This window comes from Orcinus orca, chromosome 16 (genome assembly GCF_937001465.1).
Source record: "Orcinus orca chromosome 16, mOrcOrc1.1, whole genome shotgun sequence".
NCBI lineage: Eukaryota > Metazoa > Chordata > Mammalia > Artiodactyla > Delphinidae > Orcinus > Orcinus orca.
Window position 1 is genome coordinate 68,318,588 of NC_064574.1, and position 14,748 is coordinate 68,333,335.

Sequence of the window (14,748 nt, forward strand, 5' to 3'; positions counted from 1 at the left end):
TGGCCATCTGTATGTCTTCTTTGGAGAAATGTCTATTTAGGTCTTCTGCCCATTTTTCTATTGAATTGTTTGGTTTTTTGTTATTGGGTTGTATGAGCTGTTTGTATATTTTGGAAATTAAGGCTTGTTGGTCATATCATTTGCAAATATTTCCTTCCAGTCTGTAGGTTGTCTTTTCATTTTGTCTATGGTTTCCTTTGCTGTACAAAAGCTTGTAAGTTTGATTAGGTCCCATTTGTTTATTTTTGCTTTTATTTCTATTGCCTTGGGAGACTGTCCTACAAAAACATTGGTATGATTCATAGCATACAGCTCTTAGAGTTTTGATATGCAGTCTGTAACCACCACCATGATCAATGTATAGAACAGTGTCATCACCCACAAAAGTTACCCCATGCCTCTTTGTAGTCACCCCCTCTTCACACCTCAGCTTTTGGAAAGCACTGATTTTTTTTTTTGTCCCTATAGTTTTGCTTTGTAAGAATGTCATATATATATATATTTCTTGACTCTCTATTCTGTTTTATTGATCTAGATATCTACACTATCTCTAGTACAGTGCTGTCTGGACTATTTTTTTAACATCTTTATTGGAGTATAATTGCTTTACACTGGTGTGTTAGTTTCTGCTGTATAACAAAGTGAGTTAGCTATACATATACATGGGGATATATGTCTGGACTTTTTAGCTTTTATAGTAGGTCAGAAAATCAGGTAATGTGAATCTTCCAACATTGTTCTTCAATTTCAAAATTGTTTTGGCTATTCTAATTCCTTGACTTCTACAAATAAATTTTAGAATCAGCTTGCCAATTTCTACAAAAGTCCTGCAGGGATTTTGGATCAGAATTGCACTGAATCTGTAGATCAGTTTGGAGTGATCAGCTTTAAAACAAAAGCTTTTAAGTTCACTTAGGTCCCATTTGTTTATTTTTGCTTTTATTTCCATTATTCTAGAAGATGAATGCTAAATGACCACAATTCATGTCAAAGAGTGTTCTCCTAGGAGTGTTCTCCTAGCGTATGTTTTCCTCTTGGAGTTTTATTGTATCTGGTATGACATTTAGTCTCTAACCCATTTTGAGTTTGTTTTTGTATATGCTGTTAGAGAATGTTCCAATTTCATTCTTTTATGTGCAGCTGTCCAGTTTTCCCAGCGCCACTTATTGAAGAGACTCTTTTCTCCATTGTGTATTCTTGCCTCCTTTACTGTAGATTAATTGACCATAAGTGCATGGGTTTATTTCTGGGCTTTCTATCCTTTCCATTGATCTATATGTTTGCTTTTGTGCCAGACCATACTGTTTTGATTACTGTAGGTTTGTAGTATAGTCTGAAGATGGGGAACCTGATTCCTCCAGCTCCGTTTTTCTTCCCCAAGACTGTTTGGGCTATTTGGGGTCTTTTGTGCTTTCCATACAAATTAAAAAATTTTTTGTTCTAGTTCTGTGAAAAATGTCATTGGTAATTTGATAGGGATTGCGAATGTGGTTTTTTGTTTTGTTTTGTCTTTTTATTTTGGCATCTATGCACTTAACCACGTGCAACCTAGAATGTGGTGGTTCTTAATCCTGGCTGTGCATCAGAACCACCTGCATATCCCGCCAAGCCCTGCTGAATCAGACTCTTTGAGCTCTACTTTGGAAAGAAGCTCCATGCCTCAACACAGAGTCAGTGCTCAAATATGGGCATGCCTTTCCCCTCCCGTCTCCCTTTTTCTGCCTCCCTGGGGAAGATTTCTACCGCCAGCCTCTTCCTCTACCAAATCTCAGACCTAGATAATTAGGGTTACCTTTGACCCATTCCTGCCAGATCTATGTCACCAGCCTGCACAACAGGTGGAACAGGCTCCAGGAGCTGCAGGAAGAAACAGCTATCCTTTGGATCATCCTTCCCCACCTGTCAGAAGCCATAACCCTGATTACGTGACTGCTGGGAAGGATGCTATGAGCCATGGTGTGTGTGCCACCCAATCTCTGCCTTTAAATAAACCACACCTGACAGCCCCATGCTATCCTGAGCCCCTTCAAGTTCCTGGAACCTCCCAGATGCTTCTGAAGGTAATTGTAGTTCAGCTGTGGTACCAGCCATACTTAAATTGCCCTGAATGTTAACATGGGAGGGAGTTCTCATACACCTCTAGGACATTCCTCTCTAAGTCAAAATTTGTTCATATGGCTTTTATGGTCCTATGTGATTGGGCCCCCGTGTATGCCTCTGGCCTAAGCCCTGTCACTCCCCATCGTTATCCATACCTCAGCCGTCCCAGCCTTTTGACTGTCCCTAGATCACACCTCAGGACTCTTGCACATGCCACTCACCCCAGCTAGAAACTTCTTCCCTTAGAACCTCACACTCAAATGTCACCTCCTCACAGAGGTCCTTCCTGACCAGCCAGTGTTAAGTCACCCTCACCCACCGCCCTGTCACTCTCCATCTCCCTAACCCGGTTTAATTTTCTTCATAGTACTTATCACATTCTACTGTTATCCTCTCTCTGCTTGTCTAGTTGCTTATTGTAGCTCTCCCCCACTAGATCGGAAGCTCCAGGATAGCAAAAGACTTGCGCATCACTGCTGTACCCTGCATGCCTCGAGCAATGCCAGGAACAAGCCGTCACTTAATAAGCAACCGTGAGAGAATGATACCTTTGTCATCAGCAGCAAACCAAAGACAGGTAGACACCTGAGGCAGGCACAGGGGACAGACACAGCGAGGGACCCCACACAGGGTAAGTCAGCTCACCCACTGGGTTTGAATCCCAGCTGCATCACTACTAGCTGTGACCTTGGTCTCACCTCTGGGGGATGTAACCTTGGGCTTCCTTCTCTGAGCCTCGGTTTTCCTCCTGCATAAAACCGGGAAAAGAATCAGACCTACCTCACAGTGTCATAGTAAAGGTAAAGGAGACACTACACTTTCAGCATGCAGCACAGAGCCAGGCCCATTGGATCAATAATCCTGGATGCGGAGTGGGATAGGGGCACGCACAAAGCCTGAGAGATGGCCTGTGTACCTAAAGGCGGCCCTGTTTGCACTTCCTGAAAAGGCAGATTCAAGGCCACTGCCCTGTGTTAATCTGCCAAGCTTGTTACTGCTGGAGAAGCCAGACAGCACCACTTATCAAGCGTCCTTTTGGGGCTCCACAAATAATTATCTGGGGCACCTGCCAGGTGCCTGAGGGAAGACAGATGAAGCAGATGAGGTCTGTGCCCTCTGAGAACTTAATCCAGGAGCAGAGACAAGATAAAACACAGGATCAAAGATAACAGAGGGTAACTGTGAGACGGAAGAAGGCCGGGGACAGTCTGTTGGCAGTGGGTCAGCCTTGCTCCTGGTACACGAAGATAGGATGCCCCTCCCCGTGGGCCCCTCCATAGGATGCCTCTGCTGTCAAATAGAGTCGTGGTTAGGAGACCGTCCTCCCCAGCCAGGCACACCCTGTTTTAAATCGTGGATCCTGTGTGACCTCAAGCACATGACTTCACCTCTCTGAACCTCATCGCCTCGTTTATAAAATGGGGATAATATTAGGACCTATTTGCAGGGTTCTTGGGAGAATTTAAGGAGCTTTGCATTAAAAATACTTGGCATGGGGCGTGGTGAATAGGAAAGGGGTGGCAAATGCCAGCCAGAGTTGTGGTGGTGGTGTTATGTTTATCCAAATGGGAAGCGCGTCAAAGAAACATCTCTAGCATGTGCCGCTTGAATTTATTTACATGGTGCTTGTGTGCTAGACAATGTCAGGGAATTGTCCTGACAAACATATGAGGAAGGTACTATGTTTTTCATCTTTTTTTTTTTACGCATAACATAAAATGTATCATCTTAACCATTTTTAAGCGTACAGCTTAGTAGTGTTAAGCGTTTTTACTTTTGTTGTGCAACAGATCTCTAGAACTTTTTCATCTAGCAAAACTGAAACGCTTCCCATTTCCCCCTCCGCCAACCCCTACTTTCTGTTTCTAGGAAAACACTATTTTAACTCTGTTTCACCAATCAAGAAAACCAAGACCAGCTACATACTTTGTGGGATTCAGGGCCAAATGAAAATGAAACTTTAAAGGAATGTCTAGACCGCAATATCAGAGCATTAAACCAAGCACAGGACCCTTCTGAGTGCAGTCACACAGGGCCCATGAAACAGGTCCCAGAGGAAACCAAGGTCCAGAGAAGTTAAAGTACTTTCCCAAGGTCACACAGCAAGTTTGGGAGCCTCTAAAATTACACGATTTCCCTAACTTATTGTAAACGCCCTGCAGGCAGGGGCTTTGATATGTTCACAGCGGATTGCCCAGCAGCCAGCACAATGCCTGCTACACACTGGCACTCGTTACAAAGTTCATATCTGGGGAAATGAATGAATAGGTCACATTCATCCTAGAGAGAAGAGGCTTCTCCAAGTTTCTGAGCTCTAACTGAGCTCTGACGCAATAACATTCCCATTCCCACTCGTCTTTTTTTTTTCTTAACATCTTTATTGGAGTATAATTTCTTTACAATGGTGTGTTAGTTTCTGCTGTACAACAAAATGAATCAGCTATATGTATACATATATCCCCGTATCCCCTCCATCTTGCGTCACCCTCCCATCCTCCCTATCCCACCTCTCTAGGTGGCCACAAAGCACGGAACTACTCATCTTCTGCGTTTACCTAGAGCCCTCGCATTCCTAGGAGAAGCAAGCGTGGCGTGTGTCTGTCTCTACATAATGTCCCCTGGCACTTTTATGAGGCCACACCTGTTCAGAACATTCCTGGTTTTGAGTCCCACTTTTATGAGGTGAAGTTAGAGGACACAGGACAACATGAGGTCCCTGGTGGCACGTTCTGGCTCCAGGTCCCTAGGTCACCCAGAGTCTGGTCTGAGGGTCAAGTCGCCTCTCTGATCTGAACACAAGAAAACTAGAACAGAAGTATACAAGTATAAGCAAAACATGAGGTGTTTTTGTTTTGTTTTGTTTTGTTTTTTACAGTTATGGCATTAAGTGTTACAAGAGTTTAGGGAGCTAGCCTAATTTTGGTTTCTTTGAAAGGGACTTCATTTTTCTGTCTGTTTGTGAGATTCTTTGCTGGTAGTGGGAAGAAGGGAGGGCTGGAACTTCAGGAGCACATCAGTGGATTAATCATAACCCTGATCTCATGACCTCTTGTCATCATTGCTCTGTGCATGGCTCTCTTGCAGTTTAATTGTTCTTTCTTTCTTTCTTTTCATTAAAATAATGAATACCTGTGAACCTACCCAAGACCAAGATCATTACCAACAACTCTGGGTTCCTCTTCTGTATCTCATCCTTCCTTCTCAGAAGTAATGAGTCTCCTGAATTTTGTGTTTTCCAGTTGTCTTTTTGCCAATGTGTTATATCCGTATGATTAACTAAATAACGCATTGTTTAGTTTTACTAGTTTTTGAAATTCACAGAAAGGGTATTATATAATACGCCATCATCTGAGACTTGCTTTTTTGATTCAAGAACAGCTAAAAAGGGCTTCCCTGGTGGCGCAGTGGTTGAGAGTCCGCCTGCCAATGCAGGGGACACGGGTTCGTGCCCTGGTCTGGGAAGATCCCACGTGCTGCGGAGCGGCTGGGCCCGTGAGCGGTGGCTGCTGAGCCTGCGCGTCCAGAGCCTGTGCTCCTCAGTGGGAGAGGCCACAGCAGTGAGAGGCCTGCGTACCACAAGGAAAAAAAAAAAAAAAAAAAGAACAGCTAAAAAGATTCCCATCACAATATTGTTACATGTAGCTGTATTTTACTTATTTTTCACTGCTGTACAATATTCTAGTGTCTGGATGGAGTTTAATGAATCTATTCTCATGGCATGGGCATTTGGGTTGTTTCAGCTTTTTGTTATTAAAAAGAGAGGCTCCATGAAATTCTTGTGCAAGTACACTAGTTAAATTTTGCCTTGGGTATATAACCAATATAATACGAGAAAGATACTATATATATTTTTTTGTGGGGGTGGGGGTGGGGGAGTGTTGCGTGGCTTCTGGGATCTTGGTTCCCTAACCAGGGATTGAACCCAGGCCCTCAGCAGTGAAAGTACAGAGTCCTAACCACTGGACTGCCAGGGAATTTCTGAGATACTATATTTCTGGTCTTTTTTTTTTTATGTAACACAAAATTTATCATCTTAAACATTTTTAACTGTATGCTTTAGTAGTGTTAGATATATTCACTTTTTTGTGTAACTAGAATTAGAATTTTTTCGTCCTGCAAAACTGAAAGTCTATACGCATTGAACATCTCCTCCTCATTTTCCCCCTCCCCCAACCCCTACTTTCTGTTTCTAGGAAAGTAGCATTTTAACTCTGTTTCACAAATCAAGGAGTGGAATTACTGATTCATGGGGTATAGGAATGCTCAATTTTGCAAGAGAATCCCAAACTGTTTCTCCAAATGACTGTTCCAATGCACACCCCACAATGATCACAGGGGATCCCACTGTTCCCCATCTCCCCACACATGGTATTATCTTTTTTTTTTTTTTTTTTGCCACACCACATGACTTACGGGGATCTTAGGTCTGGGACCAGGGATTGAATCTTCGCCCTCAGCAGTGAAAGCACCAAGTCCTAACCACTGGACTGCCAGGGAATTCCCAGTCAAACTTCTTACTTTTGCCAATTGAATGAGTATTGAGTGAATACATGAATTAACGGTGGAGGGAAAATAGGTTGCTCATATCAATTTTCAAACACTCAGTTCATATGAGGACTTAAATAATCAATGACCTTCAGCTTTCAGCAAATTAAATGTGCCTTAAAATGCTGCTAAGAAGGCAAAATGGAAGGAGTCAAACATAAGGTTGCAAAAATATTCTAAAAACTAAAATCACCTATTATAAATAGATGTAAGATAAAAATAGTTTAAAAACAAAGTCCCTTTATAGATCATATTGTAGTTTGCATCAAATCATAATATATATATTTATGCTTTTTTCTTTGTTAACAATATATTTCACAATTTTATTTTATTTTTTATTTTTTTTTTAGAAATGGGTTTTTTTTTAAACAAGTTATTTATTTATTTTCGGCTGCATTGGGTCTTCGTTGTCGTGCGCGGGCTTTCTCTAGTTGCAGAGAGCGCGTGGGCTACTCTTCATTGTGGTGTACAGGCTTCTCATTGCGGTGGCTTCTCATTGCAGAGCACGGGCTCTAGGCACGTGGGCTTCAGTAGTTGCGGCATGCGGGCTCAGTAGTTGTGGCTCACGGGCTCTAGATCACAGGCTCAGTAGATGTAGTGCACAGGCTTAGTTGCTCTGCGGCATGTGGGATCTTCCCAGACCAGGGATCGAACACGTGTCCCCTGCATTGGCAGGCGGATTCTCAACCACTGCGCTACCAGGGAAGCCCCGCAATTTTAAAAGGGATAAAATCATCTTTGCTCTGTGTATCCTATACACAGAAATATTCTAATAGATTACAGAGTTTAATTTAAACTCAAGAAGCTCATACATAAACTAGAAGGACACATAAGCAGATAAATATCTAAAGTGGGTACTGAATGGCCAGGAACTACTTTTTTAAGTATACAAATAAAGGTAAAAACCATGAAGGAGGGAATTCCCTGGTGGTCTAGTGCTTAGGACTTGGCACTTTCATTGTCGAGAGCACGGGTTCAGTCCCTGGTTAGGGAACTAAGTTCCTGTAAGCTGAGTGGTTCGGCCAAAAAAAAAAGTGAAGGGAAAAAGACTGATGGATTCTATTAAAAATGCAAAAATTTTTGTAGGCCCCAATATTAAATAAATATAAAGGTAATATAAGGGCAATCAATCAACCATCTGGGGAAGATACATTGGTGGTATGGGGATATATGTATCTACCTTTGATGAATTTGGCCTCAGAGTGTGCAGGCCAGAGTAGGAATCTGGTGATGTCACTGCTACTGGGGCACTTGGGGGATTGGCTTATAAATGTATATAAATACAGTCTCCGTGGGGGCAGGCCTCACTCTAACTTCTGGAGCCTGGGTAGTAGTCCAAGTCCCCTTCAGTGGACAGGCAGAGCTTCTTCAGTCTCCGAATTAGGACATTTTAGCAAAAGGAAATAAGGTAGGAGATCTACTAAATGTATGTGTTTGGTGGAGGTGTGAGGGTACGGTGGGTTTGAGAATGACAAAGGTATAAGATCCTAGATGAGAGAGCTCCAAAATTGCTACAGAGGAGGAGCTTGGAAAGGGATGCTTCATTCACCATAGGTATAGCACAAAAGGCTCTTCAAGGGCTTACAAAAATATTGGGGAGGTAGGTACAGCAGTGGCAGGGAATGTAGTTCCATATAACCAAAAGAAATTTACAAAATTGATATTAGTAAAGGAATCTGATGAAATGGACCAGATGTAACATTTTGTCAATTAGTCAGGCAGCTCAGTTAAATCTCATCAGGGACTTCCCTGGTGGTGCAGTGGTTAAGAATCCGCCTGCCAATGCGGGTTCGATCCCTGTTCCGGGAAGATCCTAGATGCTGCGGAGCAAGTAAGCCCCGTGCGTCACAACTACTGAGCCTGCAAGCCACAACTACTGAAGCCTGCCTGCCTAGAGCCTGGCTGCTCCTCAACAAGAGAAGACACCGCAGTGAGAAACCCGCGCACCGCAAGGAAGAGTTGCCCCCGCTCGCCGCAACTAGAGAAAGCCCATGCACAGCAACAAAGACCCAATGCAGCCAAAAATAAATAAATTAATTAATTAAAAAAAAATCTCATCAAAAGTATATTTAATGTGGGTTGTGAGTACATTTTGACCTGTTTGATGTGCTAAGGCGTGAGGTCTCCATAAATGAGTGCCGAGGGTGAGCAAAGCTTTGTAAAGGGCTCTTGGCTGAGGAGAACGGTTGGACCAAGTCATACCACTGACTGTATTCTTTCAAAGTACACTTACTCCTCTTCTGGCAGGGGTCTGATCTACTCTACCCTAAGGGTGTGACCTCCTTTGAATCCCATCAGGTTGATTAATTAAATTGGGAGTGGAGGAATTAACCAAAGACTACTTTGGAGGCAGGGATACCAAGACGATTCACCATTCTCTTGTTCAGTTTTTCTTTCATTAGATGTGATTTTCCCCCTTTCATTCACACAGAGATTTTTTTCAAGAAAAGTAGCTGTTCTACAGTGGACCCAAGAGCAAGAAAATTTTAGTGAGTTACCAAAGATAAAGGAGAGAGAAATTTGTTACATGTGAAAAGCACTGATGATGTGGTTGAATTAAATTGTATTTGTGTCTCTGGGACTGCCCTTGATTTGCCAAAATCTTATCGCCATGGTATTTCTATAGGTTACATAAAAATGTATTTAGCTATTCAACAGATATTTCTTGAGTGCCTACTATGTCCAAGCAGTGTTTTAAGATCTGGGGATACAGTATAAGCAAAAGAGACAAAAATCCCTTTTCTCAGCTGAAGGGGAGACAGAGGATTTAAAAGTAAACATACACCCTGTAAGTAATGATGAGTGAGTGCTTGGAATAAAATTAAGAGTAAAGGAATGGAGAATGATGACGGTGCTATTTAGATAAGGTGGCCTCAGGAGACTTTTACAATAAGATAATTGATTTAAACCGAGTTCAGTAAGAATTTGGTGTGTGTATTTAGGAAGTCCCTGGCAAACTTTGCCACATCTTGGCTGTGTGACCTTGCTCCCTGTGACTAACTTCTCTGAGCCCAGCCTGTAAAATTCAGAGAGGATGCGGAAAATGCATTTGTAAATAATAGTGATTATTGCAGTTTATGAACACAATTTTATTACATTATGAATTTTATGAATGTAATAATAACTTCCCCATGCACCAAGGAAAAAATATTCCAATCTACTGAGGGGGTTCTTGGTACAGTTCCCGGCATGTATAATTAGCGATGGAATTTCGGACCCCGCCACTGAGCAGACATTCCCCTGATTCTGCGAATTCAGAAAGTGCATGATCGCTCACTAGCTTCAGTTCCCTCATGTATAAATTGGAGATAACGGTAGTGCTGACCACCTCGGGTTTTTTGTTGATGTTGTTAAACTAACATTTATTGAGCCACATTGAACCATGTGCCAGGGACGGTCCTAAACAATGGATATGTATTCATTAATTTAATCTCTAACAACCCAGTAAACCAAATACGATTTTTTTAAACAACATTTTATAATATAACCGAGGAAACTAAGGCACAGAGGAGTAAAATCTAGAGTCCCCACAGCTAGGATTCCAACCCAGACAACTAGGCTCCCGAGCGTGAAAATACTGTAAAGCGCTTACCCCCATGCTTAATATATCAAGCATATACTTAAAGAGCTCAATATATCTTTACAGTAGTGGTTGTTATCAGTTCAAGCCCGGGGCTGCTCCAGAATTTCTCCTTAGGAAGAACTTTCGGTAACCAGTTTGTTGTAAGAGGAAGCTAGGGGGTGCTTGCATAGCAACCATAGTTTACTGCATTTCAACCATAATGCTTATTTAAACTGGGGAGAGGAATCGGTGGTTCCCCCCCGCCCTTTGAGGCAGATGGTTTCTTCCGTTCTCCCGGATGGTTTAGGTTACGCGCTCGGGAGTCACAAAGCACGGGGTCACGTGGGCGGGCCGGTGCGCTTTGTGACGCCGCAGGCCCCGCCCTTCGTCCCGCCTATGCGCGCACGTCAGGCCCGCCCCGCGCGCGCCGCCCGTGCAATCCCTGCTTAAGAGACCCCGGAGTGGGGCGCTCGTCCGAAGCCAGGCCGCGTCCGCCATAGTGGTTGGCTTGGAGGTGTCGCCGGCACCTGGCGAGAACCCGAGAGCGGCAGGGGGGGCAAAACAAAAAGGGAGCCGGCGGAGCCCTCGCCGTTGCCCGGCGGTTTCCGGGCTTAATCTTTCGGTACTGGGCCGAAAGGCGACGGAAGCGAAAGGCGAGAGAAGCGCGGAGCACTCGGCGAGAGGAAGCGTCGGGGAGCCTCGGCGGTGTCGCCAGGGTCAGCCGAAGCCCCCCGGCCGCTGGCTGGGGCCCGGGGTGGTGAGGAGGCGCTGCAAGGCCTAGCCGAGGCCTAGTACCGGCTTTGTGTCTGAGGCGGCGTTGGCGGCGGCGGCGGCGGGGGGGAGGCGGAGCTGGGGGCGGCCTGCGGGAAGGCCTCTCCTCCGCCGACCGCGCGTTTCGGCCTAGGCCGCGGGGCCGCCCGTGGCCTCCGGGGAGCAGGCGAAAGGGGTCTGTGTGTGGTGGGGGCCTGGGCCTGGGGCAGCCGACGCCGGTCGTCCGGAAGCCAGGAGGAGGCGAGAGGCCGCTCGTGGACTCCGGGCCTAGGCCCTCTCCCCTCAACCTTCTCCCGGGGCCTGGGTCACCCCCGTCCACGGAGAGAGAGACCAACCGGGAGGTGCGGCCGCGCTATGGACCCCTGACCCCGCGGGGTCGCTCGGACTTTAACGTGTGGACTGACCGCTACTGACTGCACCGCCTGCCCCCGTCTCCTGCCGGCCCTTAGCATGAGCGAGGGGGACCCAGCGGGGTGACATTGTGCCCGTTGGCGGATTCTCGCTTGCCCCCTGCCCCGTCCTCGTCCTCCTCCTCCCACATGAAGCGATTTTGAATATCCGGGGGGTGGGGGGTGTTCTGGATTATTGTTTTTACGAACCCCCGCTTGTGGCTGGGGGGGTTATTTAATCTGAGGCCTTAGGGTCCTTCGGTGTCTCTTGAGTGTTCTGTGTGTGTACATATTTTGCTCTTAAGTTTATAAATATACATACATTGAGCGTGTCCACGTCTCCTCGCTGAACCTTAGGAATCCTTTGGCACCATGTCCTGTGTGCATTATAAATTTTCCTCTAAACTCAACTATGATACCGTCACCTTTGATGGGCTCCATATCTCCCTCTGCGATTTAAAGAAGCAGATTATGGGGAGAGAGAAGCTGAAAGCTGCCGACTGCGACCTGCAGATCACCAACGCGCAGACGAAAGAAGGTAAGAGCCACAGGGGCTCCAGATCCTCGCTGGTGGAAGAGAGATGCTGGTGGCGAGGTGCCTGGCAGGAGACTAACCGCCATGATGTCTCTTGTGGGACTGTTCGTTCAAACACTTCGGGGACGACTTTCATTGATAGCCAAGGGTTGCAGCAGTCGGCCCTGGAGTTTGACTTATTTGATTTCTACGTACTTGGATCATCTGGAACAGGCTGATCCCCAGTCGTGCAAAGTCTGATGATTCCTCCAAATGATTTTTTAAAACGAGGATTTCCGTGGCACAGGATGGGGGTGTCGTCCAGGTTCTCTGAGTGCTTGCCCTGGGGCGTTTTCTAACCTGTTTTTCTTCAGAAGGAGGAGAGGAGCGCATAAGCCAGGCTGCTTATTAAAAGCAGCACTAGAGATAACTTTTCTACTTTTCTAACCTAACCACGTTTGGGGGTTTAATGGCAAATTCTATGTTCTCTTCTCCCTCTCCTGATTTATTTAGTTAGTTTTAAATTTTGGAGTTGCCTGCGTTGTGGTGAAAGATCCTCACTTTAATGTTTTAGAGGATTTAATCCAGCCAGTCTTTAATGTTGGAATTGCTTTTGGAACTTGGTATATTCCGGTGTGACCACTTTTGTCTTGTGTGTAAATTCCAGAATTAGTAATGCAGTAATTAGGTAGTTGAACTCTTAGTTCATCACATTACTCTCAAACTTTAGCAATTTCGTAAAGATCAAAAGTACAGGTTTTTCTTTTTTTTTGAATAGTAATTGCTAGACTTTACATGATTATGTTGATACTAGGATACTGAAAAATAGTCGGCTGCTACCATATGAGTAGCTTATTTATAGAAGCCACTCATTGGAATCTTTAAGTTCTTTCTCCTTTTTAAAAGCAGTTTATACAATATTGAGAATGTAGCATAGGTATGAGAATGAGACAAAATGGCCTTTTCAGGTTCTGGCTTTGAGCTTGTTTTGGTTTCTTTTTCGCATTACTGTAATGCTGATGTGTAGTTTTTAGTAGGTCAGTCTTTTGAGTTTTACTGATGGGATGAGGAGTAAAGTGAAGTGCTAGTTAGGGTATTTCATTGACCCCTACATTTGGCTTAAGGTGGAACATGGGTTCTTTTAGTTGAAATTTGGGGTGGGGGGCCCACATCTAGCATATAGTTTGGTAGGTAGAGTAACTCTTGTCATGTACAAGAGCTGTTTTCCATTTATCAGTATATCCAGACATAACTAATTGTGTTATGTTAAGAAACTACTACTGGCATATCACAACTCAAAAATACTCAATAAGGAAGAACTTTATATACTCACTTGATAACACGTGAAAGAATAGTCTCCACTTCCCCCCCCCAACTTTTTTCAGTGTATCAGACCTAAGGGACACTTCATGTGAGGCTTTAGTAATTGTAATTACGTGGGAAAATTACTGGGGATCATGAACAGTTGAGAAACAGCTTTTAAAAATATTATTCAAGAAAATACCTTAAAGAAGATATTCTTTAAGGCCACAAAAGCATCCCTTAAGCATTATAGTCACGCTTAACAGAACAGATGGATTTACACGAATTTTAGGCCATCTTTATGTTAGTGATACTTAAAGAATGAGAGGAAAGAAAATATAAATGATATTAGAGAATATTAAGGCAATTTTAATCACATACTACGCAATTTCATATTTTACTGGAGTATAACAGGATTTAATCATTTAAGGCTAGACTTTGTCCATCTTTTCCACCTAATAATTGATAACAACTTTGTTAAACTGGAGTAAATTATTGTTGATGGAATTCTTGTCCATGAATTTAAGAGTTTTGTCATGTGTTGTGTTTTTTTCTAAGCCAGGAAATTATATGATACATTATTTTTACAAACGCTGAAAGCAGGGAAGTGCTTTGCCCAGCAGCATATTTTTTATGTATTTGTGAACTGTCATTATTGGAGAAAGCTTTGCTATTAGATTGGTTAAGAGAAGAGAAAATTTGCATCTTATGCAGTCCCCAAATTAGGAGAGAAAAAGATATCTAGGCACTTAATGAGTTTTATGAGAAATAGCATCCAGTGTCACAAGGTAGCTGAGTAAGAATGCCACTTGGTTTTAGCACCATCCAGTGAATTAAAGAGGACGGAATAAATAGAGCTTCCTGGTTAGGAGATTGCCTAGGAAAGAGTGCCAAACTGGATCACTTTCGTTTGTTTGAATTAATATTTCTATCATGTTTCTATAAAACATTCCTTACAGTTTTGGAAATCTGTCCATGTTTAGGACTCTTACATCTTAATTAGACTAAAATGCTTGGATCAGAATTTCATGTTTTAGATTTAAGAATTCTTCTTTATTTCTAGACTGTATTTCAAAATGAATCTCAAATTATCTTTTTTAATGTTTTTCCTGAATAAACTTGTTTTCCTAATTTTCTGCTTATTTGCAATCCCCCTCCAAAAAAAACACACACACACACAACAAAACAACCTTTATCCTGAACTTAGTGTGAAAGATTTGGAAGCTGAGGATGAAGTATTTTCAAGACTGTTTCTCCATTTCTTAAATTCATCTTGTTTTTCATTTCATCCATAGTCTTCATGTTTTGGATCCGAAATGACAGTGTTGCATAGAAAGGGTCTTTTGAAGTTAACAGACTACTTATTAAGGAGGTATTTAAAGGGTAAGAAATCATCAGTGTAACTCAGATACTTTAAAAGGTCAATTAGAAAGCATGTGGCATCAGGGCACCAGACTTCAAGCTTGACAGAGCACTGTGTTGATCAAATGAGTAAGTTGGATTGGAGAGCTCATGAACATATTTGCTATTTGTTCCCACAGTGAACTCTTTTGAGGGTTGTTACA

The 14,748-nt window shown here is 43.4% G+C and overlaps 1 protein-coding gene across 2 annotated transcripts in view; it reads left to right on the forward strand.

Annotated features, from left to right (window-relative positions):
* Positions 1-10,638: 10,638 nt before the first annotated feature.
* The window catches only part of RBBP6 (RB binding protein 6, ubiquitin ligase), a 31,410-nt gene continuing 27,300 nt past the window's right edge, over positions 10,639-14,748 (forward strand). For both annotated transcript variants that reach the window (XM_004268586.4, XM_004268587.4), the window contains exon 1: positions 10,639-11,905. In XM_004268586.4, the coding sequence (XP_004268634.1) occupies positions 11,740-11,905 (166 nt within the window). In that variant the 5' untranslated portion in view covers positions 10,639-11,739. The remainder of the gene's footprint in view (positions 11,906-14,748) is intronic.